Source organism: Micropterus salmoides, unplaced genomic scaffold, assembly GCF_014851395.1.
Source record: "Micropterus salmoides isolate LMB-PRFRI ecotype aquatic unplaced genomic scaffold, ASM1485139v1 Ms_hic_scaffold_8, whole genome shotgun sequence".
Taxonomy (NCBI): Eukaryota; Metazoa; Chordata; class Actinopteri; order Centrarchiformes; family Centrarchidae; genus Micropterus; species Micropterus salmoides.
In genome coordinates, this window is record NW_024044570.1 from 3,267,878 (window position 1) to 3,292,859 (window position 24,982).

Below are 24,982 nucleotides of genomic sequence, written 5' to 3' on the forward strand. Positions count from 1 at the left end.
CTCTCCCAGCGGAGGCTTAATGAATGACTAACAGAAATTCATCTGAAAAAATACATAATTACTTGTTTTATTCAAACACCCACAAATATGCGTCATACACAGAGTAATGCACACGGAGCCAAAGATTGAACGCTCACAGAGACATAAATCTGATTATTGACATGAAGGATTCCATCACAGTGAGTTTACAGTCGTGTTGGAGCAGGTTGGCGTCGATAATGCATGAATAGTCATAATATTTCTACATTCTCTGTTGTGTTTAATTAACTGTTCTCACATACAGTATGCTCTAACACCATGAAGAACAGTTCAGGTCGTGGTAAAACATAATGCTCAGATGATATCTTGCACACATTTAGGATTAAAAACATATTTCACTGATACAAGATGCAAATTTAAAGCCCTGAAAACACATTTTCTTAATCAGCCTCTCATGCGTGACTGAGTTCTACACAATTTTTGAGTTATTTCACAAGAGATATTTCAGTCGGTGCTGTTTTTATCTCTTCTGATCAAAAAATCACCTGTGAGTTTTGAAACTCTTAATAAATAAAACCTATGGATGTTTTTTCCAAACTTCAGCTGTGATTTTTGCTTACTGTATATCCTCATGAACATTTGGTGTTAGAGACATTTCTCCAAGTTTGAAACCAATTTTTCAGGAGCTTTAAGCTTTTATTTGCACAGTGAAAACATTATGACTGGATGGATTACTAAACAACAGGCCCCTCGGTACATTCACAGAATTCCCTGAAACATTGTGCAGGTTAACTAAACTCAAGAATGTCGTTTCCAGGCGGGAATAAAATTTTCTGAAAGTTATTTTTGTCCATCTCATTTTTATAGTTTAAGGTAAATTTACTCAGTAATATCTATTTTAAAGTGTCCTCTGATTGTCCAGCTGCCAACATCCAGATATAGGTTAATGAGCAGAACAGAGTTGTTTTTAGGGGTCCAAGCCCGAAGGCATTTTTTTAACTCCTCCTAAACAGAGAGTCCGATCTACACCAATTTGTGCACACAGACTCTATGGTCACTAATGATCAAAAGTTATTAAATGCATTTGATAATCCAAAAATGCACAGTTATAAAGAAACAACTTCCTGCAGGACATGGTCAAAACAGGACATGTTGTCATATCTGTCTAAATGAATGATGCCTGCAGACACTACTCAGGGCTTTGGCCTGAGTGGACGCCTGCAGACACTACTCAGGGCTACGGCCAGAGAGGACGCCTGCAGACACTACTCAGGGCTACGGCCAGAGAGGACGCCTGCAGACACTACTCAGGGCTAGGGCCAGAGAGAACGCCTGCAGACACTACTCAGGGCTACGTCCAGAGAAGACGCCTGCAGACACTACTCAGGGTTAAGCCTTGAGAGGACGCCAGCAGACACTACTCAGGAACCATCAAACTAAATCAGTCTAGTCCAGCAGTCTAGTAATAAATCCTCCTTCATGAAGGTGATCATGTTCAGTGTGGAGGACGCAGTTTGAAACTACACTAACGTTTAATGCAGGACTGAGCTCTGTGAAGTTTATAACAGTCCACTCATACTTGACGCCTCGGGGCCCCTGGTGCCATGTAGGGGCCCGTTCAGTAATCCATCCATTCATTGTGAACCACGACAGAGTCTCACTATTGTTGGCAACATGATGCAGTTTGTCTTGACAGAAACATAAAGAAAAAAACATACTGGAAACTAAAATCCTTCAGCATCACACAGAGTTTGGAAAAGCATGTGAAAGACTTTGGTTTGTATGATTTGTTTAACTGTAATGTGCAAATATTATAGCTTATAAAACACAAACACACAATTTAAAAAGCATCCATTATAGAAATGTTTGATAAAATATATACAAATACACACAGATAGGATGGAAGTATATGTACAGTTCTGTTGTCATTAATTCTGTATGTTACATAAATAATAGTTGTTAGTAATAAAGTTTTTTCTATAAACATTCTATACACATTAATAATGTAAAAAAAATAGAATTGCCATGTTTCCCTGTAGTGCTCAACATATCGCTCAGTAGTCATAACAATCTTTAACGTCTGGCGCACAGCATCTCTGTGGGAAAAGGATCAATATATAAATATAAATTAATTTGATGAGCAGTTTTTGTAACTAATGTCTCTAAGTGAGCTGATGTATGTCCTCATCAATGAGCTGCAGCTTTGATGATCACTCACCTCTTTGGGAGTTGAAGTTCACATTTTCATAGACAGGATAGAGGAGGTTCTCCTGCTCACTGCGGAGCTTCCTGGCTCTCAAAACATCACGAACACACTGATGGAGGTACGCATACTGACACTGAGGAGGGAGGAGAAACCACGTCACATTAACACCGAGGTGGAGAAAACGCAGAGAGGAGAAACCACGTCACAATAACACAAAGGTGGAGTAAACACAGAGAGGAGAAACCCCGTCACAATAACACAGAGGTGGAGAAAACACAGAGAGGAGAAACCACGTCACAATAACACAAAGGTGGAGTAAACACAGAGAGGAGAAACCACGTCACAAGAACACCAAGGAGGACCGAGATGGAGAAAACACAGAGAGGAGAAACCACGTCACAATAACACAGAGGTGGAGAAAACACAGAGAGGAGAAACCACGTCACAATAACACAAAGGTGGAGTAAACACAGAGAGGAGAAACCACATCACAAGAACACCAAGGAGGACCGAGGTGGAGAAAACGCAGAGAGGAGAAACCACGTCACAATAACACCGAGATGGAGAAAACACAGAGAGGAGAAACCACGTCACAATAACACAAAGGTGGAGTAAACACAGAGAGGAGAAACCACGTCACAAGAACACCAAGGAGGACCGAGGTGGAGAAAACACAGAGAGGAGAAACCACGTCACAATAACACAGAGGTGGAGAAAACACAGAGAGGAGAAACCACGTCACAATAACACAAAGGTGGAGTAAACACAGAGAGGAGAAACCACGTCACAAGAACACCAAGGAGGACCGAGGTGGAGAAAACGCAGAGAGGAGAAACCACGTCACAATAACACCGAGGTGGAGAAAACACAGAGAGGAGAAACCACGTCACAATAACACCGAGGTGGAGAAAACACAGAGAGGAGAAACCACGTCACAATAACACAAAGGAGGACCGAGATGGAGAAAACACAGAGAGGTGAAACCACGTCACAATAACACAGAGGTGGAGAAAACGCAGAGAGGAGAAACCACGTCACAATAACACAAAGGTGGAGTAAACACAGAGAGGAGAAACCACGTCACAATAACACCGAGGTGGAGAAAACGCAGAGAGGAGAAACCACGTCACAATAACACAAAGGTGGAGTAAACACAGAGAGGAGAAACCACGTCACAATAACACCGAGGTGGAGTAAACACAGAGAGGAGAAACCACGTCACAATAACACCAAGGAGGACCGAGATGGAGAAAACGCAGAGAGGAGAAACCACGTCACAATAACACAGAGGTGGAGAAAACGCAGAGAGGAGAAACCACGTCACAATAACACCGAGGTGGAGAAAACACAGAGAGGAGAAACCACGTCACAATAACACCAAGGAGGAGAAAACACAGAGAGGAGAAACCACGTCACAATAACACAAAGGTGGAGTAAACGCAGAGAGGAGAAACCACGTCACAATAACACAAAGGTGGAGTAAACACAGAGAGGAGAAACCACGTCACAATAACACAGAGGTGGAGAAAACGCAGAGAGGAGAAACCACGTCACAATAACACAGAGGTGGAGTAAACACAGAGAGGAGAAACCACGTCACAATAACACAAAGGTGGAGTAAACACAGAGAGGAGAAACCACGTCACAATAACACAGAGGTGTAGAAAACGCAGAGAGGAGAAACCACGTCACAATAACACCGAGGTGGAGAAAACACAGAGAGGAGAAACCACGTCACAATAACACAAAGGTGGAGTAAACGCAGAGAGGAGAAACCACGTCACAATAACACAGAGGTGGAGAAAACGCAGAGAGGAGAAACCACGTCACAATAACACCGAGGTGGAGAAAACACAGAGAGGAGAAACCACGTCACAATAACACATAGGTGGAGTAAACACAGAGAGGAGAAACCACGTCACAATAACACAGAGGTGGAGAAAACGCAGAGAGGAGAAACCACGTCACAATAACACCGAGGTGGAGAAAACACAGAGAGGAGAAACCACGTCACAATAACACAAAGGTGGAGTAAACGCAGAGAGGAGAAACCACGTCACAATAACACAGAGGTGGAGAAAACACACAGAGGAGAAACCACGTCACAATAACACAAAGGTGGAGTAAACACAGAGAGGAGAAACCACGTCACAATAACACCGAGGTGGAGAAAACACAGAGAGGAGAAACCACGTCACAATAACACAGAGGTGGAGAAAACACAGAGAGGAGAAACCACGTCACAATAACACAAAGGTGGAGAAAACACAGAGAGGAGAAACCACGTCACAATAACACAGAGGTGTAGAAAACACAGAGAGGAGAAACCACGTCACAATAACACCGAGGTGGAGAAAACACAGAGAGGAGAAACCACGTCACAATAACACAGAGGTGTAGAAAACACAGAGAGGAGAAACGACGTCACAATAACACAGAGGTGGAGAAAACGCAGAGAGGAGAAACCACGTCACAATAACACAAAGGTGGAGAAAACACAGAGAGGAGAAACCACGTCACAATAACACAGAGGTGGAGAAAACACAGAGAGGAGAAACCACGTCACAATAACACAGAGGTGGAGAAAACACAGAGAGGAGAAACCACGTCACAATAACACCAAGGAGGACCGAGGTGGAGAAAACGCAGAGAGGAGAAACCACGTCACAATAACACAAAGGTGGAGAAAACACAGAGAGGAGAAACCACGTCACAATAACACAGAGGTGGAGAAAACACAGAGAGGAGAAACCACGTCACAATAACACAGAGGTGGAGAAAACGCAGAGAGGAGAAACCACGTCACAATAACACAAAGGTGGAGAAAACACAGAGAGGAGAAACCACGTCACAATAACACAGAGGTGGAGAAAACACAGAGAGGAGAAACCACGTCACAATAACACAGAGGTGGAGTAAACACAGAGAGGAGAAACCACGTCACAATAACACCGAGGTGGAGTAAACACAGAGAGGTGAAACCACGTCACAATAACACCGAGGTGGAGAAAACACAGAGAGGAGAAACTACGTCACATTTAAGCCTGATTTATACTTCTGCGTCGAGTCTACGCTGTAGCCAACGGAGTAAGCTACGTACGTAGCCCTGCATTGGTTACTTGTGCATTGGTGTCTGCGTTGTCCTGCATTTACACCAGCAAAACGCTAGTTGGCGTAGCATTATAGCGTCCAATGTTATCGACTGCGACGTGCAGTTACATTTTTGAGGAGGTGCACGTCAGGCTGCGATGTAGGGTACGGTGCAGATTTGACGCAGAAGTAAAAATCAAGCTTTACACAGAGAGCCCTATTTTAACGATCTGAGCACACGGCTTGAAGCACATGGCGCTATTTTTGTAGTTAAACAGCAGAAAAAAAGGGTCAGTGCGCCAGGCGCATGGTTCAAAAGGGTTGGACTTTGAAGTCATGGTTATGTGACTGAACTGTACTACAGACTGGAGTCTGTTAACAGACAGACGCCGTCTCCTCAATGCGCTGCATTATCAGGAACTATGATGAACCGTCGTGGGTCACATCTCTCTCTCTTTATTGTGTGTTTTATTGATGTATGAGTGTTTTCTTTTACTTTCATGATTAAAGAGGCTGCTTTAAGTCATTTTAAATGTTTCCATGTGCAGTAACGCAGCAAATATCGTGGAGCATTTAAGCAGCAAAACCAAAAAAACGAGTTTTAACGTTGACATGACAGGACAGAGGAACTCAGAGGAACAGGAAACAGAATTCAGCTTTTAGCCTCTAAAATCATTTAGACGCTCTGATAGATCTCAGGACTGATCAGGAGGACGGCTGCTTTACAGTTTAATTGTATGAACCTGGACTGTGTGTGTGGCTTGTTGGATGTGTAGAAGAACACAGAACATTAATTATCAATAGATCCTGACTGATCCTGTCGGCGTGAAAACAAAGTATGACACACTGAATGAATCATCATTTAAAGATGATTAAAATATCTAAATTCACTGATATATTTCTGCTGTGCCATCTTATACACAGGCTACTGTAACATCTCATGGACTGACGCTTTCCAAACACACATTACTCAGCACAGTAATCGCTTGTGGTCATTGCAACACGGTTGAGTCACACCGTTCTAGACTTCCAAGGGCCCCAACAGGCCCAGATTCACCAGGTGCCTTGTGGGTTTCGGTCGTTTCAAGAATTGCACAAGAACTTGAACCACTAAATTACATCATCAGCTGAGGCGGGCCCTGCAGTGTTAGTGTTGGACCTCGGTGTGTCTGGGGGCCTGTGCTCACATGGTACATGTTTCTAAATAAAGTGGTGTTTATTCAAATACCATGATAGGGGCCCGACAATGACCGCTGAATCCAGCTATGATGGAACAGTGTAAATGACTCCATTAAATATAGTGTCAATAGGATGTGAGAAAAGAAAAGCTGATGATAGCTCATTTTTTCAACATCTCTGCACCAGATCATACTGTAGATTACAGAGCTTTGAGTTTGGCCCCGGTATCACTGCAAAAACACGTGTAAACTCATGTAAAATCCCCATAATTCCCTGCTGTCAGTGTCTTCCTACCTCAGTTTGCACCATGTGTGATCGGTGGAGTCGCAAGTCAAAGACGGAGCCGTAGATGTCCAGCGTGTCCTTGGTGTCCAGCTGCTGCAGCACTCGATCCAGAACGATGAAGGTCCCTGTACGGCCCACACCAGCACTGACGCACACACACACCAAACTCCAGTTAAAAACCACTCGCTTTAACAAATACAAGTAATGAGCAGGATTCTGTCTCATGAGCAGCTTCTCCCGATAACACCACAACCTCAGCTCAGTTATCTCCAGTGGTGGACATTTACTCAAGTACTGTCCTTAAGTAAAAATTTGAGGTATTTGTACTAGAGTGGAGTTTTCTTTTCATGCCACTTTCTCCTTCTGCTCCATCTCACAGGGAGATATTATACTTTTTACTTCACTACATTTATCTGACAGCTTCAGTTACTTTACAAAGTCAGATTTTTACACACAGAACACATGAAGAGTTTATTTATTAGTAATAAATTAAACTCCAACAGTTTATGCAAGTACAGCTGGTCCATTAGTTGATGTAATTTAATTTAATTGGCAACTATTTTCATAATCGTTGAAGTCATTTTTTCACGATTTGCTGCTTTTCATTTTGATTATTTTTGTTTTGAGGTTTAAATTGAGAGAACAAGCATTGAGAAGGTGTCACTTTGTGCTCTGGGTAACTGTGACACCATTTCTCACTATTTTCAGAAGTTTTACAGTCGATTAATGGAGAAAATAATCAGCAGATTAATCCATAATAAAAATAATCATTAACTGCAGTCTGATACAAAATAGTTCACAGTCAACCAACTACATGAATGCATGAGTAATAATAATCTAATGATAAAATATATATCAGTATAACAGTCACAACGGACATTTTCATTCTGCATTAAGTACTTTTACTATTTTAGGTACATTTTCCTGATTAAATACTTTTATTTAAGTAACATTTTCAATGCAGTACTTTTACTCAAGTAAAGGACCTGAGTACTTCGTCCACCACTGGTTATCTTTGTTGAGCTCCACTTTGTGTCTCTCATTTGTTTTTCAGGTCATTCTGTTTGAGGCGATGGGGGTTTGGAGGGGGTGAATGTGTGATTTTAACATGTTTTAGTGGACAGAATTACGGTATTGTTGGGTCTCTGTAAATAAAATTAAAAAGAGTACAGTCTAGACCTTCTCTATAAGAAAAGTGCAATGAGATAACGTCTACTATGAATTTGAAAAAGTAAAATCACTTCTGTAATAAACACTTGTTTATAACACTTATTATACAATAAAGGAATCTTGATGTCATTTACTGACTCTAAAAAGTCGAGTTCATGATGGTGTCCTTGTCATGTACCTGCAGTGGACCACGGTGGGTCCAGATCCAGGACTTCTGTTGACATAGTCCCGGACGGTCCGGACAAACTGGATGAGGGACTGAGTGGTGTCTGGGACCCCGTGATCCGGCCACACTGTGTAGTGAAACTGACGGACCAGCCGAGTGAAGCGCAGCTGCTCCTCCTGCACAGAGACACAGCATTATGACACGAAACTGTCATAACACAACATGGAGTCTTAACTTCTTTTTATGAAATATTTTTAAATTTGACATTAAAGGAACATTTCCACACAGTCAAAACTAAAGGACACGTGATGTTGTGGCGGCTTTACTGTTGCTGAGTACATGAGAGATCTGATGAAACAGGACATTTATTCTGGTTTATTTTCTAAACATGTCTCAGACACGTCCAGCGACTTTACCTTTCAGCTGCTGTATGAACAAGTACTTTCACTTTTTACGTTTGCTTTAACACTATAAGTCCATTTAATTAGGTGATAACTATTACGGTTGTAAAACAATTACACAAGACGTCTGTTCGTTCAGCTTCAGTATTTGTTCTATAATAAATAGTGATATAAAGAAGCAGCCAACACATCAGAGGAAACTGATATTAAAGAGTCAAACACCACTTGATCATTTTACGTACACTGCAGATGTTGAACTCTCGTATAGTCCACTCAGGAAGAACAGACTCTGACAGCATCTGGACGATCAAGTCTCCGTAGTACAGAGGGTCCTGATCAAACGGCCAGTAGTGGTCACACTTCACCTGGACACAGGGTGTCACATGTATTTAACATGCAACATGTACAATTCATAACATGGTTGTAACGTGTGTAACATAGATGTAACATGGATGAAACGTGTATGTAATGTGTGTGACGCGTGGAACATTTACAGCTTGTAACAGGTGCATTACATGTGTCACATCTAACATGTGTTTAACATGTATTTCAGATGTGTACCATGCATTTTACACAGATGTAATTTGTGTGCTATGTGTGTAACACAGATGTAACATGTACAGTGTGTAACATGGACGTAACGTGTATTTAACATGTGTGACATGTGTGTAACATTTACAGCTGGCAACATGTGTTACAGGTGTGTAACATGTATTTAACATGTATGTAATATGAATAACGTGTGTAACACAGATGTAACAGTACAGTGTATAACATGTATCTAAATTGTGTGTAACATGTGTGTCACATGTTTGTAACATGGGAAGTGTGCAACATGGATGTAACGTGTATTTAACATGTGTGTGACATGTGTGTAACAGCTTGTAACATGTAGGTTACAGATATTTAACATGTGTAACACAGATGTAATTTGCACAGTTTGGAACATGTATCTAACATGTGTGTCACGTGTGTCACATGTATATAACATGTGACATGTGTGACATGGATGTAACATTGATGTAACGTGTGTAACATAGATGTAACATGGATGTAACGTGTATTTAACATGTGTGTGACATGTGTGTAACATTTACAGCTTGTAACATGTAGGTTACAGATATTTAACATGTGTAACACAGATGTAATTTGCACAGTTTGGAACATGTATCTAACATGTGTGTCACGTTTGTCACATGAATATAACATGTGACATGTGTGACATGGATGTAACATTGATGTAATGTGTGTAACATAGATGTAACATGGATGTGACATGTATGTAACATCAGCTTGTAACATGTGCGTTACAGGTGTGTTACTGTGTAATGTGTATTTAACACAGATGTAACATGTACAGTGTGGAACATGTGTCTAACGTGTGTAGCATGGGTCACATGTATATAACATGTGACATGCGTGACATGGATGTAACATGTGAACAGATGATGGTTTTGATACATGTGATGAATGAATCATACAGTCGTACTACAGACCACGCAGAGTCTTTTATACACAAACAGCTGTGTGTGTATTTATTGATGACTGAATGATACATATTAATTGACAAACCAAACATTAGCACTGAAGTCATCGCCCAAACTGTTGCAGTATATAAACTCACCCTGCCTTTCTCCACACACTGAGTCACCATCACGATGTTGTGGACGTTCTGCTCCCAAACCATCTTCCAGAAATCATCTTTAGTTCCTGGCAGAGGACCCTGTGTGGCGATGTACTCCCGACGGAAGTTATTCCCCTGAAAACACACAGGAGGAACTTTAAAACTTTACAGAACATATGAAGAGATGTTTCATTGACCAAACACAACACCTCGTTATCAACCCGATGGATCCTGGTGAGTCACGTTTGTGTATTAAGTGTATTTCGACAGCTGGGACTCGCCTGCTTTTGGAGATGTTCAAAGAAAGTTCTGGTCATGTATAATAAAAACGCATATTATTAACGTTGATCCTTGAAAAAAGGTCCAACTGAAACACAACGGTTCAGAGAAATTTAAAAAGGCTCTGTGCCAAAATAAAGGGACATGACAAAAGTTCCCATTTAAAACATATCAGACGTGGATTTGCCTCCTCACAACAGTAACTGGGTGAAAATGTGAGTTTAATGTGTGCTTTGTAAGATCTTTACAGTCTAAAGGAAGAATGTCCTTACCCACTTTTTAAAATTCTAATTAGTCTTTTGTCTCCTTTATCTCAGACCTACTGTCTGATCAGCTATGTGATTATGCTGTGATGCAAATAAAATGAACCAGTTTGATGTTTTCATGAACAATCATCCATCCATTGTCAACCACTTATCCTGTATACAGGGTTGCGTTAATGAACAATCAGTTTTAACTAATAAGGAAAAGTGGTTTGAGGAAAAGCAATGTGACATAAACAGAAAGTATGACTATTTAAATTAACACACTGTGTGTATATAAAATATATTGAAAGGGAACATTAGCACAGTCTCCTCTGTTTCTTTTCAATGACGTGGTTTAACTTATTGTCATATAAATCTGTGTCACATGTTCAGTCACGACACAGTGATGATGATGATGATGATGATGATCTTACAGGGATGTAGCTGGCGTTGATGTAGTCAGAGCACGGATCATCATCCACGTAGGACAGCTTCACCCTCGTTGAGTCGTCTGAACACAGAAACCACAGAGTCAGAGAGGAACACACCGATGTGAAGAGTCCACGTTCTTCTCTGCATGTGGACCTGCGTGTCACTCACAGGGCAGGATGTTGTTGTACCGGTTCTTGCCGCGGTTCTCCGGCAGCAGAGCCGAGTCCAGCGGCTGATTACGACCGACGTCCTTCAGGTCCTGACAGGAGGAAAACAGCAGCAGAGGTTTAAGTGAAACTCACTGAGACATTAGATTCAGGAGTGAGATGAAGCCGGAGGTTCCTATATAAACATATACAAGTGTTATAAGTGTTATTTATTAATTTATATACATACATATATATATTATCTAGCAAATAATATTAAGATAAAATTGGTTATTCATCATGCTGAAAAAATCAGGTTCAGGGAGAAATTACTTAATACATAATTAGGTTACAGAAAAAAGGAAACTGTAATCCGTTAAAGTTACAAATAGAATAGAATCAGATTCAGTAATCAGATTACTGAAATTTATTTTATATGGGGATTATTAACAGAATTACAATCTAAAAATGCATTTTCAACATAACAAAACAAAAACTTCTTCACTGGGGGGAAATTTTGAAATAATTTTGTTTCTAAATCAGAAAATAGGAACATCTTAACTGTGCAGGACAGCCTTTGCTTCCCAGCTGTAAAATTCACTTTACAGTCACTATCCAAGGAGTCAACATCTAATTTAAAGAAACACAGGTAAGACCGACATGGCTACACAGAAATCCAGTTGGCTAATGTTAAAGTTCACCAACCTAAAAGCTATCTTACTGAAATTTCTTGTCTCTTGTCTTTATTTGCATTTTTGGCATTGAGGTAATCCAAAAGTAATGGAAAGTAATCAGGTTACATTCATTTTGTGATACTCAGATTAGGTTTCTAAATACAGGTAAGTACATTACATTTACATTCATTAATTTAGCTGACACTTTTATCCAAAGCGACTTACAATTGCTATTTATGTCAGAGGTCGCACGCCTCTGGAGCAACAAGGCGTTAAGTGTCTTAATCAGGGACACATTGGTGGATTTGTCACATTGGGGGATTATACCTAATTAATTAGTAATTGTTTCAGAGTAAATATTTAAAGTAACCCTCCCAACCCTGCTTATAAGCTCTTTTGTAGAGACCTGATACTTTTTGATAAATATTAATATGCATACAAAATACAACTTTAAAAACATTTCCAGTGTCAACTGGGGACAAACCTCTTCCAGCCTGAAGGAGTTAGAGGTTCTGACCCACTGGTGTCAGGACAACAACAACTTCCTCCTGAACATAAGCAAGAGTAAAGAGCTGATTTTGTGGGAGGAAGCAGGATCAACACCCCCCTTAATATCAATGGGTCCTCGTGGAAACGGGGGACAGGTTCAAGTACCTAGAAGTCTGCCTGGGCGCTGCACACAGTGATTTGAAAGGCAAGGCAGAAACTGTGGCACCTCAGACGTTTCAGGAAATTCTGGGTCTCCCTCAGATTCTGAGGAATTTCTACTCCTGCATCATCCAGAGCTGGTTCGGAAATAGCACCAAACAGGACCGAAGGCCCTGCAAAGACTGGTTCGCTTGGCTGAACGTATCAGAGGCGGTGGTCTATTTACGCTGCAAGAGCAAGGCTAGCAGAATCATTAGGATCCCAACCACATGGGTAACGGCCTTTTCTCCCTGCAGCAGTTTGGAAACAACCCTCAGGCCACTAGGATCATAAACAAGGTCACTGCCCCCGAGTCGTCCGCATATATTTATTAATATTCCTATTCTATTTCTATTTCTCTGTTTAATGCACAAACTGAAGGAACTGCCGGGATACTTTTGTTGCACAGAAACTGTCTGAGAGTTTTATTGAACAGCAGATGGGACCTGCTAACTGACCTCGTACTCGTCTGACAGCAGGTAGTTGGAGTCGGCCTGCAGTTTGTTGTAGTGACACTCAAAGTTCAGGACCTTGATGGGACTGAAGGACACAAAGAACACGTTTTAACAAGAAGGAAAATGTCCAAAGACCACAGACGAACTGCTGAAACAAAAGTTGGATTTCTCACCTGGAGATTCGACGGTTGCTGAAAAATAAAAGGAGGAACAGAAGTCGGTGTTGATGAATAATCAGAGAGAAACAAACACACCTCAGACCTACTGATCTAATTACAGTCACACAGTGTGTAAAGCTCAAACACAAAGAACCACAAACGGTTTCTGCCTGCAGGGAGAAGGAGTGGCCTTCCTCTGAACTATGACAGCTGCCACTAATTTCATTAACGCTGTGTCAACAAAATCCAGTGATCAATAATCACCTGCTGATAGATCACTGTTTCTGTTGTTTACTTTTACTTTTATTTGTTGCAAAATGACATCTTGTTTCTTACCCTCTGCCCCCCACATGAACTCCTGGTGCTGGTCTCTCTCTCCTCACACTCATCCTAACAGTCGCTCTCTCCTCGACCCTGAAACACAGCAGAGTTTTTACCTGTTACTTATCAAGGCGAGGAAGGTGGAGCCGCCAGCTCACGTCAGGATCTTTAGAGATGTCGTGTTAGTGACAGTTCATAAACCTCCGTCATTTAGTACTCACACTTTGCGAGCCTTTTGCCTGCAGACGAGCAGAGCGGTGACTCCCACCATTATGACGATGAGGAACATGCCGGCACTAACGCCTTCGATCACGCCGCTCAGAGGCTCTGCAGGAGGACAAACATCCCTCATCATCAGAGGGCCTTTAACTTCTCTTTAAACTGTTTCACCTCTGTCACAGCAGCAGGTTTCAAACTCAACATGTGTCACAGCCACTGCTTCTGCCTCTTTCTCTCTCTCCCTGTTTATGCCTCTGATTACCTGTCGCCATCATCACTCTGCTCTGCTTCAAATACATTACATTTATTCCTTTAGCTGACACTTTTATCCAAAGCAACATACAATTGCTCTACATGTCAGAGGTCGCACGCCTCTGGAGCAATGAGGGGTTAAGTGTCTTGCTCAGGGACAGATTGGTGGATGTGTCACAGTGGGGGATTGAACCCGGGTCTCTCACAACAAAGGCATGTGAAATAACTGGTTCCTGCCTCAACACACTGCCAAATAGTAGAGTGAGCTCAATATCTCCAGCCTACAGAATGGACGCATGATGCCCAAGGACTGGGGCCTGGACCTGACATCTGACGCCCAAGGACTGGGGCCTGGACCTGACATCTGACACCCAAGGACTGGGGCCTGGACCTGACACCCAAAGACTGGGGCCTGGACCTGACATCTGACGCCCAAGCACTAGGGCCTGGACCTGACGTCTGATGCCCAAGGACTAGAGCCTGGACCTGACATCTGACGCCCAAGGACTGGGGCCTGGACCTGACATCTGACACCCAAGGACTGGGGCCTGGACCTGACATCTGACGCCCAAGGACTGGGGCCTGGACCTGACATCTGATGCCCAAGGACTAGAGCCTGGACCTGACATCTGACATCCAAGGACTGGGGCCTGGACCTGACATCTGACGCCCAAGGACTAGAGCCTGGACCTGACATCTGACATCCAAGGACTAGAGCCTGGACCTGACATCTGACGCCCAACGTCTGACACCCAAAGACTAGGGCCTGGACCTGACGTCTGACGCCCAAGGACTAGAGCCTGGACCTGACACCCAAAGACTGGGGCCTGGACCTGACGTCTGACACCCAAGGACTGGGGCCTGGACCTGAAATCTGACACCCAAGGACTGGGGCCTGGACCTGACACCCAAGGACTGGGGCCTGGACCTGACGTCTGACGCCCAAGGACTAGAGCCTGGACCTGACATCTGACACCCAAGGACTGGGGCCTGGACCTGACATCTGACACCCAAGGACTGGGGCCTGGACCTGACACCCAAAGACTGGGGCCTGGACCTGACGTCTGACGCCCAAGGACTAGAGCCTGGACCTGACATCTGACACCCAAGGACTGGGGCCTGGACCTGACATCTGACACCCAAGGACTGGGGCCTGGACCTGACACCCAAAGACTGGGGCCTGGACCTGACATCTGACACCCAAGGACTGGGGCCTGGACCTGACATCTGACACCCAAGGACTGGGGCCTGGACCTGACATCTGACGCCCAAGGACTGGGGCCTGGACCTGGACCTGACATCTGACACCCAAGGACTGGGGCCTGGACCTGACATCTGACACCCAAGGACTAGAGCCTGGACCTGACATCTGACGCCCAAGGACTGGGGCCTAGACCTGACATCTGACGCCCAAGGACTGGGGCCTAGACCTGACATCTGACGCCCAAGGACTGGGGCCTAGACCTGACATCTGACGCCCAAGGACTGGGGCCTGGACCTGACATCTGACGCCCAAGGACTGGGGCCTAGACCTGACATCTGACGCCCAAGGACTGGGGCCTAGACCTGACATCTGACGCCCAAGGACTGGGGCCTGGACCTGACGTCTGATACCCAAGGACTGGGGCCTGGACCTGACATCTGACACCCAACGTCTGACACCCAAAGACTAGGGCCTGGACCTGACATCTGACACCCAACGTCTGACACCCAAAGACTAGGGCCTGGACCTGATGTCTGACACCCAAGGACTAGAGCCTGGACCTGACACCCAAAGACTGGGGCCTGGACCTGACGTCTGACGCCCAAGGACTGGGGCCTGGACATGGAATCTGGACCTGACGCATGATGCCTGGGGCCTGGACCTGGTGTCTGACACCCAAAGACTGGGGCCTGGACCTGACATCTGACGCCCAAAGACTGGGGCCTGGACCTGACATCAGACACCCAAAGACTGGGGCATGGACCTGACATCTGGGGCCTGATGCCTGGGCCTGGTTCTGACGCCCCACTCTGTGAAAATCCTGTTGCACTGGACCCTGATCCACGGATCTCTGGACTCTCAATCCAGATCGGACTTCACCCTCTGGATTTCTAGACTGCTGAATTACACCATCTGCTTCCCTGCCTGGCTCCCGTCTCTTCTCTGGCTCCGCCTCAAACCCAGAACTCCCCAGAACCACAGACTCTGCTCCACACTCTATCAAAATATTGCATTAATAAATCCTTCTTTTCTCATCTCAACTGTTGTGTCTTTATTTCCTTTCCTTCATTTCTTTCCCCAACAAGGACTTCTAATGTTCTGACTGTAGATGAAAGCTTGATGATATTTTCAGCTCACCAGCCTCGGTGAGCACAGGTAGCGACAGGTACGTGTCGGTGAAGAGCGGAGACCTGGCGCTGTTGTCGCTGTTCTCTTCATCTAACAGCTGAGTGAAAGCTCGAACACTGAGCCTGCAGACACAAACACAGGGCGGCACACGACGCTAAACTTCATTATCCCTGCATTAATATTTGATACAATTAATATTTCAGTCCTGCTCTCCAGCTTTAAGTTACACATTCTGCTCCTCTTTCCATCTTTCTGAGAAAACAAATAAACCGAATCTCTTTAACTTAATATCAAACCGTCAAAGTTGTTGCCGGTTCAGCTGTACTCATAAACCAAACAACACATTTTTTAAACTCTTCGTGTGTAAAAATCTGACTTTGTAAAGTAACTGAAGCTGTCAGATAAATGTAGTGAAGTAAAAAGTACAATATCAGGAGAAAATATTCAAGTACAAATACCTCAAATCTGTACAATAGTACAATACTTGAATAAATGTAATTAATTACTACTACTAGTTTCAGATCTATAATAATAAAAAGTGTGTGTTGTCATGTCTTCAGTACCTGTAGGCAGTTTTGGGTTTCAGTGGTCCGTCACAGAACTGGTTCAGGTCTCTGTTGGTCTCTGGATCCAGGTCTGAGTCTCTGCGGTCACAGGAGCCTCCCAGCGAGTCCATCCCCGTCCCCACGCTCAGCTCAAAGCTGTGGGAGCTGCTGTCGGGGCCCTCGGCGCAGTGACTGGGGAAGTAACTGGTCTGGTAGGATTTAACGGAGCTGTTGGATTTATAGTCCAGGTAGGAGGGCAGAGGGTGCTGCTGCTCCGGCTGCACGTCAGCAGACTCTTTAAATACCAGAAGCAAAGGACAGAAACAAGCCGGAGAATAAATCCATTCATCTAAAGAAAAAAAGTCTGTTTTGTTCGAGCTGAATTCAGGTTTAAAGAATGAATCGCGTTGAGCTGATCGTCCATTATTGGTTACATTCTTAAAGGTAACTGGTTTCGTGACATTGAACCAATGAGAAGGTCTTTTGCTCTATGACATCATTACCTTCAGACTCCGTCACCACCACAGTGAAGAATTTAACGGCTCCGTTGACGTCACTGAACCAACTGCAGTTAAACTTGAAGAAGATGGAGGACTTGGTGACCACAGCAGACCGGTCACTGACCCGGATACTGATGGGGGGCACCGGAGGACCTGGAGGAGGCAGGATGTCAAGTCAAGTCCATTTATTTTTACAGCACATTTAAAAGCAACCACTGTTGAACAAAGTGCTGTACAAAGTTATGCAAATTTAAACAAGAAGAAAAGAATAAAAAAGGGATAAAAAGGGAACACACAGCAATAGTAAATATGTGACAGCGATGAAGCTGCAGCAATAAATAGAAAAAAGCAACCAGGAAAGTTAATGATGAAAGTCGCTTGACTGATACCAAAGAATAACATCTCAGGTTGGGGATGATCTAATGAAAATGGGAACTTTATTCCACAACCTTGGGGCCACTACCGAAAAAAAGTACGATCATCCTTTGTTATCAGGCGAGTCTGTGGAACAGCTGGACGAGTGATACGAGCCAATACGTGCACGGCCTTAAAAACAATTAAAGGATGTGCAGGTTAACACAGTGTCAACGTGCAAACTACGGGGGAGCTCGGCTCCTCTTAACAAGACGGTAGCTCCACTGATGGATCGTGGGTAAATAGATTTCTATAGGCTGTGTGTTTTCTTTAACAAATTACTTTCATGATTAGAGAGGCTGCTGCATGGTGGGTTCTGCACATCACTAGAACCCACCATGCATCTTACTAACAGAATAATGTGCCTGTTAAACAGCCGTGAAAGGAATTCAAAGTAACGCTGGAGCATTACAATTCAGAGACAGTAATATTGTGATATAATTAATGAGGTGGTATTCTGCTAATTTTCAGGTTCATAATCTTATTTAGGGGTTGTACCAGAACACATATGGAGTGATACATCTTGTCTCTAAATGATCTTTGTTGGGAGTTGCACATGCTCAGTTCCTAGTTAAGGACTACTAGCCAATCAGAAGCAGAGAAGGGCGGGTCAGCGAGAAGCCGGTAAACGGCTCGGGTTCAGCCGTCCGTGTTGCCGACCGGCTCGGCAACACGGACTGGAGCGAGAGTTTCAGAGCGGTGAGTTATTAATCTGTATCCATAAAGTTTTAACTGAGCTCTGTCTCTACATCACAGGAACAACTTTCTGTCCACTGACTGCCTGGAGGGTAGCTAGTGTTTGGAAGGGAGAGGAGAGCTGTGTGCTGCAGCTCGCTGTTTCTGAGGGCGTGTCGGAGTCACCGCTCGGCGAGCGTTATATGAGGCGCGTTTAGCTTTCATCCCTGTGACGTCACAGGGATGAAAGGGAAGCGTCTGGACTACAAACCAGCTGTTTTCAGTTCAGAGTTTTCTGTGGGAGACTTTGGGCTTTTTCACTTTGCAAACCTGTTACATGCACAAAAAAGGAATAGAACTCAGTAAAGGAGAGGGGAAAAAGACAAAAAGCAGAATACCACCTCTTTAATTACTCTCAAATGACAGTAACTTGTAATCTATAATGTATTACATTATGGAAGTAACTTGCCCAACAGTTTTTACGAGTCCTCCTCTAAACCTGACAGATCATACACGCTCCCGTTTTCTGTCCTTCCTGTATGAGAACATGTTAAGCTTACGGTCGATCATGGTGACCACGCTGTCCTGAGCCTCCTCGCTGGTCGTCTGATCCGAGATCGCCTTCACAGAGACCGTGTAGCGTTTGTGGGGCTCCAGCTGGTTGATGAGGTAGGTGGTGGAATCTCGGCCGGTGCGTCGGGAGTAGACCAGGATCTGGGAGTCCTGATTGAGACACTCGATGGTGTAGGAGTCGTAGTCGGCCTCCGGGGGCCCCCAGGAGCAGGAAATGGAGGTGGAGCTCTGAGGGCGACAGTGGAGGTTGTGGACTCGCTCCGGCTCTGCAGCAAGACACAACAACACCTCTGAGTACTCCCAATGCAGTAAAAATATACAAATATATATTTTAAACCAGGATGTATTTTAGCACATAAGAAACAATTCAACACAACAACATTAAAGTATTTTAAACACTGAAAATGTGCAGGACAGGCTTAAAACATTTCAATTAAATATAGACGTGTGGTCAATGTGAATATGGAGATGCGATTAATATACATGTAAACATGTGAGTAAACTTGTTTGAAAGGTAAAACTGGTGTTTATAGACTGATGTGACTTCCTGTCGTTGGCTAACAGCAACCTGAGTTTTTGAAATAAGGTAAAAATATCTTGGTCATGTTCTCACAGATCAAACGACAGACGATGACGATATCTATATGCAATGCTGCGAGATGGATGCACAAGCTAATTCTTTTACGCATGTTTAGGGCGTGGATGAAGGGTGTAAAGACATCGCTGTTTAAAGCATGTTGTACACAGCTCTGTACTGTGCACTTGTGGTCAAATTACAGAAAACTAGAGAATATTACTCAGGAGACCAAGATGCTGTTGTGCAAGCGAGGTGTTTGTGGCTGCCGGAGTAAAGACCTTCACTGTGTCAAAATGTTTACTTTATTTATTCCTGAATAAACCCCCAACAGGTAAATCCAGATATTGTCAAGGCAAAAGATCCACAGTAGTTAAATGGAGGCTCAAGGGATTCCTTAAAGTTTCATGTTAAAGACCAAAGGTTTTATGTTTTCAGTATTATGCTGGTATCTTCTCATCCACTAAGGCTTTTTGGTCGGGACGGTCTCTGCGCTTCCTGTGAGAAGAGGATTCAAGCATTTGAGATGACGATGCGTGTGTGGGACAAGGTTGACCATCTGGTGTGCTTCAAGTGCTTCTGCCTGCCAGAAGCACTTCTGCTCATCAACTCAGACATTGTGTGTGGACCAAACTCAACAATAACAACATGATTTAGCAACACTCTTCCTTTTCCTCACAGGCTTTAAAAGGAATGAACAAGAAAAAAGAAACCTCATGTGTAAATTCATGTGCAAGCTTAATGATTCAGAAAACCAAAACATTGTGGGCTTGACAAACATTTGGCTAAGAACTATACGTTACCCATCCCGTTTGTGGAAACACTGGTGCGACTGTCTCCTGGTCACTAATTGTCTTTTATGTTTTTGTATTAGTATGAACGTGTGCATGTGGGTATGTAGGCTTTATATGTATTTTTCAGATCTGGACCTTGAGTCTGTAATACAGTTTTAATGTTGATGATTTAGTATTTTCAGATAGCTGTGTTGATGAACGACCATTTGAGGGTCAAATATTTCCTATTTTAAATTGAAGGGATTTAAAGTGCTGCCACCTACTGGTCCGGATGCTGTTGTGAATGGGTGTGCTGTAGGTCGGTGTGGCCCCGGCCTCCGTGGCCCCGCTGACGCTGCGGAGGCTGAAGGTGTACAGGCGTCCGGGGAACATCCCTCTCAGGATGCGGCTGCCGGAGGTTCTGCTGTGGTACGGGTTGATGACGGAGAGCCGGTCCAGAGGAGTCCACTGGAGTTCAAAGTCGTCATAGTCGGAGTCGACGGGGCCGCTCCAGGTGAGCTCCAGGGAGGTGTTGGTGACCCCCCTGAACAGGAAGGAGGTTGGAGGTCTGGGAGCTGAGGGGGACAGAAAAAATCTTCCTCAGATTATTGACTGCTATAAAACTAAAATCTGTTTCTGTTTAAGTGCTTGTGGATGACAAATTCTGTGGTGAAGTATGAAGAATATAAAGAAAAGTATAAATAACATTTAAACTACCAGTCAGAAGTTTTAGGACAGCCTCCATGTTTGTAGTTCTTCTGTAAATCTATGTAGTTCAAGTCCAGTGAAAAACTTTAAATGTCACCAAAGTCAGCAGCAAACTGCCAAAGTTGAAAACAATGTTTACGTCACCAAAACAGACATTTTCAGATCTAAATAGAAGAGAATAACTTGAAGTTGTTAACTCCTTCTTTATCTTCTTTAGATATTCTGCAGAAGAGGAAGGACATGAAAACACCTCGGAGCAGCCTATTAATCCACCCTCAGAAGCTTTATTTTTACTATATTATATATATATCTTACTGTATATATAATATTAATGAAGGCAGAGAGAGCAGCTGGTCATCAGTTGATCCCACAGTGAAATAATGAACAAAACTCCTTCATTTAAATGTTCATGTTAGATCTGAAAATGTCTGGTTTGGTGACGTAAACGTTGTTTTTAACTTTTATTTATTATATTTTTATTCTGCATTAATGCTTTCATTGGAATAACACAGTGTGTTTCTGAGTGAGCTGGTTAAAAAACATGGAATAAAAGTGTAAAAACGACATAAATAAAGAGGTTTGAGTGATTTCAGAGAAGTTAATCTGGGCAAATAAAGTGACAGAAATATTATGGAATTATTACAAGCTCGGTTCCAACTAAATAAGAACTCCCTGGATTTACAGGAGAAACGTAAAAATTCTGTGTAAATGCAGCTGCTGTTCAGATAACCTGCAGCCTGAGTCACGTTCTTACATATAGACGATTGTTTTTTCAGTTTTGGACAAATTAAAGCAAAGAAATAATATTTTCTGCTTGTGAAGTTGTTCTGGCCAATTATGTTCAGCGGACATTTTATCAGACAGAAACCATCAAAAATAAAATCATGTTCAGGTGACTGTCTGGATAACCTGCAGACCTGGTATTAATCCCCTGACTGGAGCTGTGATCCTGTACGGATGAACCGACTGAAGCCAACTAAGAATCTGAGCACCACCGAGTTTGTATTCGATGTATCACAGGACGTCATGTAGTACTTACAGCGTGTTGGAACACACCCCAAATCAAACCAAACCAGAGCAGACTGTAATATCGGGTTCAGGACTCTTAAAAACTATTATTTATAGTCTCACCGGTCCTGCCCACGGCGGTGGCTTTGTTGCTCAGCTCCCCGCTGAGGCTCAGCACCTCGGCCCCGTACAGTCGACCAGGTACCAGGTCTGAGAAGACGAACTCGGTGACCTCTGACCCCAGCTGCTGCCTGGCCCGCTGAGAGCCGTCGGGGTTGTAGAGAGTCAGCAGGTATCCGCTCACATCGCCACTGCCCCGATCCCAGGTCACCCGCAGAGCATCAGACTCGTTTCCACTCTGAGCCTTCAGAGACGCCACAGCTGCTGGGACTGAAGACGAGGAGACAGAGGACGAAGGCTTTTAACAGAGCTTCATTACAGATACACCCTGTAAGTCAACGTTACTGCGAGCGGGGTTTAATAATAACTAATAATATATTTTTTAATGGATTAACTATTTGTATATATATACATACATATATAAAACAAATGTTCTGTAAATAGTAGGATGTAAGTGATGATTCATATTTTAGAATTTTATTTGGATATAAAAAGTTTGATGAATGACCCAGACTTACAGGTGCAGCTCAAAACATTTTTAATTTTAAAATTGTTTCAGCTGCACCTGTATATAATATATATAATTTATAACATCTTGTAATTTTTAAAAAACAAACTGGTAGAACATTTATTATTATTTAAACAAAAATGCATAAAACAGAAAAGATAAAACAATAATAACAACAACATGAGATGATGATATGAAGTACTTTAACAGTTATAAAATACTGCATAATTTTAATAAAAACATATGTTGTACAGATGAATATCAGGTTTAAAAATTTCACTTCCATAAAGATGTGGCTCTCACAGGAGAGCAGCACAGAGGTGGAGAAATCCTGACTCTTAGTCTAAAAACACCAGATCCTATATTTCCCATGACATCATCAGACCCTCAACAGGTTGTAATACAGACTGAGGAATCCAGCAGCTGATTTATAAACATCTGTTTAAACTGGACCAGAGTTCAGTTCACAGCTTGTTGATGACTGACTGAAGAGTTTCTACAGGTTTTCTTGGTAAAGGCACTTTTAATGGGTGCTCGTTTACTTGTGCTTTATCTATAAAGTTTTAGTCTCCAAGCCCAAGCTGAGATGACCCTGATGACATCACTATGACATCATGACATCATCATCAGCCTTGATATTCAGAAGTTCCTCCAGAGACACAGAAGACGTTAAGAAGCTTAAACAGTTAGAGTCGACTCCTCGTGACCACAAAACTGACTCTACAACCATAAAGAGTGGAGTTTCCCTTTGACAGACCTTTTAAGGATATGTCACCCCCGCTTACCTGTCCTTCCCCAGATGGATGACTGGTTGCTCTGCTCCCCGCTGTGGGTCACCACCACCATCCGGTACGGAGCTCCAGGTCTGAGGTCCTGGAAGGAGCACTGCTGACTGCTGGACTGGCTGCGTGGACTCTCCTGCAGCGAGTCGTCACTTTTATACAAGAAGATCTCATACAGCTCAAAGTCTCCCTCTGGTGGAGACCAGTGGAAGGACAGACTGGTGGTGGTGTTGGCTTTAATGGACAGATCAGTGACGGCTGCAGGACCTGGGGGGGGGGAGTTAAACGTCACTTTGTTCTTCATGTATTCAGTTAAAGTTTACACTCAGTTTGAAGGTGCTGCTGTGCTTTATGCTGTTATCTAGTGAAAGAGACCTGACCACACAAAATGATAAACAGGAAAATAACAAAATCATGGACCACAAATTCTTTTCTAAATAAATTTCAACATTTTTCTCTTAAAATTCTGACTTTTCAGACAATTTCAGATAGTTTTTGGGTTAAAATTATGATTTTCTACAAAATCCCTGAAGGGCACAGTGAGAAAAAAAATCTGGTGGGCCATTTTGTAAATCTAGATTCTAAATTCTCTCCTGTGTTTACGACCTAAGAACATTTTTCTTCCACCAACAAAATCATCCTAACAAAAGTTTTTTTTTCACCTGTTAAAGAGGTGGTGCTATGCTTTTTGGCTTTTTCCCTCTCCTTTATTGAGTTCTTGAGTTCCATAACTTTTTTGGTAAAGTCCAGCCCAAAGTGAGTTCCTATCTCCCACAGAAAACTCTGCTCTGAACTGAAAACAGCTCGTTTGTAGTCCAGACGCTTCCCTTTCATCCCTGTGACGTCACAGGGAGGAAAGCTAAACGCGCCTCAAGAGGAGCTGCAGCAATGTGCAGTATGACAAAAAATCATGGTGTTTTTTGAAAATTAAACCATGTAAACCCGCTCTGGTACAACTCCTGAATAAGATTGTGAACCTGAAATGAGCAGAATACCACCTCTTTAAATTATAAACACATGAGAGAAAGCACTTTAGATCAGCAGATTTTTTTTCTCACTTGCCTTTTGTGTGTTGACATTTTATTTTTTACTTGAAATGTTCAGCCTGTAGTGGCCCTAACACTCCCTCTCAGAAAAGCACAAGACAACAGAGAGACAAGCCGTCTTGACAGAGTTAGAAACAGGAAGCCTTACGTGTCCGAGCCTCTAAGCTGACTCCCAGGCTGTGGACCCCCCCGCTGGTGGTCTGTACCAGGACCCGGTACTTCTTGCCCGGAATGAGGCCGTCAAACCTGTACCTGGTGTGTCCGGAGGGCTGAGAGGAGTTTGTGACCAGGCTGCCTCTTTCATCTAGAAGCTGAAGGACGTATCCATCGGACACACCCAGAGCCTCCTGCCAGCTCACCTGCAGGCTGCAGGTGGAGTGCAGGTCCTCCAGCTGGAGACCCGAGACAGCTGAGGGCACTGAACACACAGACGCAAGGATTATATAATGTACTATG

General features: G+C 43.3%; 1 protein-coding gene across 3 annotated transcripts in view; it reads right to left on the bottom strand.

Annotated features, from left to right (window-relative positions):
- Window positions 1-51: 51 nt before the first annotated feature.
- The window catches only part of LOC119894342 (receptor-type tyrosine-protein phosphatase beta-like), a 54,137-nt gene continuing 29,206 nt past the window's right edge, over window positions 52-24,982 (bottom strand). For all 3 annotated transcript variants that reach the window (XM_038707040.1, XM_038707041.1, XM_038707042.1), the window contains 20 exons: window positions 24,675-24,944; window positions 23,484-23,747; window positions 22,194-22,460; window positions 20,639-20,929; window positions 18,995-19,273; window positions 17,349-17,498; window positions 16,864-17,140; window positions 16,310-16,422; window positions 13,719-13,824; window positions 13,513-13,590; window positions 13,192-13,209; window positions 13,022-13,103; window positions 11,225-11,315; window positions 11,059-11,135; window positions 10,101-10,235; window positions 8,719-8,841; window positions 8,088-8,251; window positions 6,749-6,884; window positions 2,198-2,318; window positions 52-2,075 (listed from right to left, as the gene is read on the bottom strand). In XM_038707040.1, the coding sequence (XP_038562968.1) occupies window positions 2,053-2,075; window positions 2,198-2,318; window positions 6,749-6,884; window positions 8,088-8,251; window positions 8,719-8,841; window positions 10,101-10,235; window positions 11,059-11,135; window positions 11,225-11,315; window positions 13,022-13,103; window positions 13,192-13,209; window positions 13,513-13,590; window positions 13,719-13,824; window positions 16,310-16,422; window positions 16,864-17,140; window positions 17,349-17,498; window positions 18,995-19,273; window positions 20,639-20,929; window positions 22,194-22,460; window positions 23,484-23,747; window positions 24,675-24,944 (3,065 nt within the window). In that variant the 3' untranslated portion in view covers window positions 52-2,052. The remainder of the gene's footprint in view (window positions 2,076-2,197; window positions 2,319-6,748; window positions 6,885-8,087; window positions 8,252-8,718; window positions 8,842-10,100; window positions 10,236-11,058; window positions 11,136-11,224; window positions 11,316-13,021; window positions 13,104-13,191; window positions 13,210-13,512; window positions 13,591-13,718; window positions 13,825-16,309; window positions 16,423-16,863; window positions 17,141-17,348; window positions 17,499-18,994; window positions 19,274-20,638; window positions 20,930-22,193; window positions 22,461-23,483; window positions 23,748-24,674; window positions 24,945-24,982) is intronic.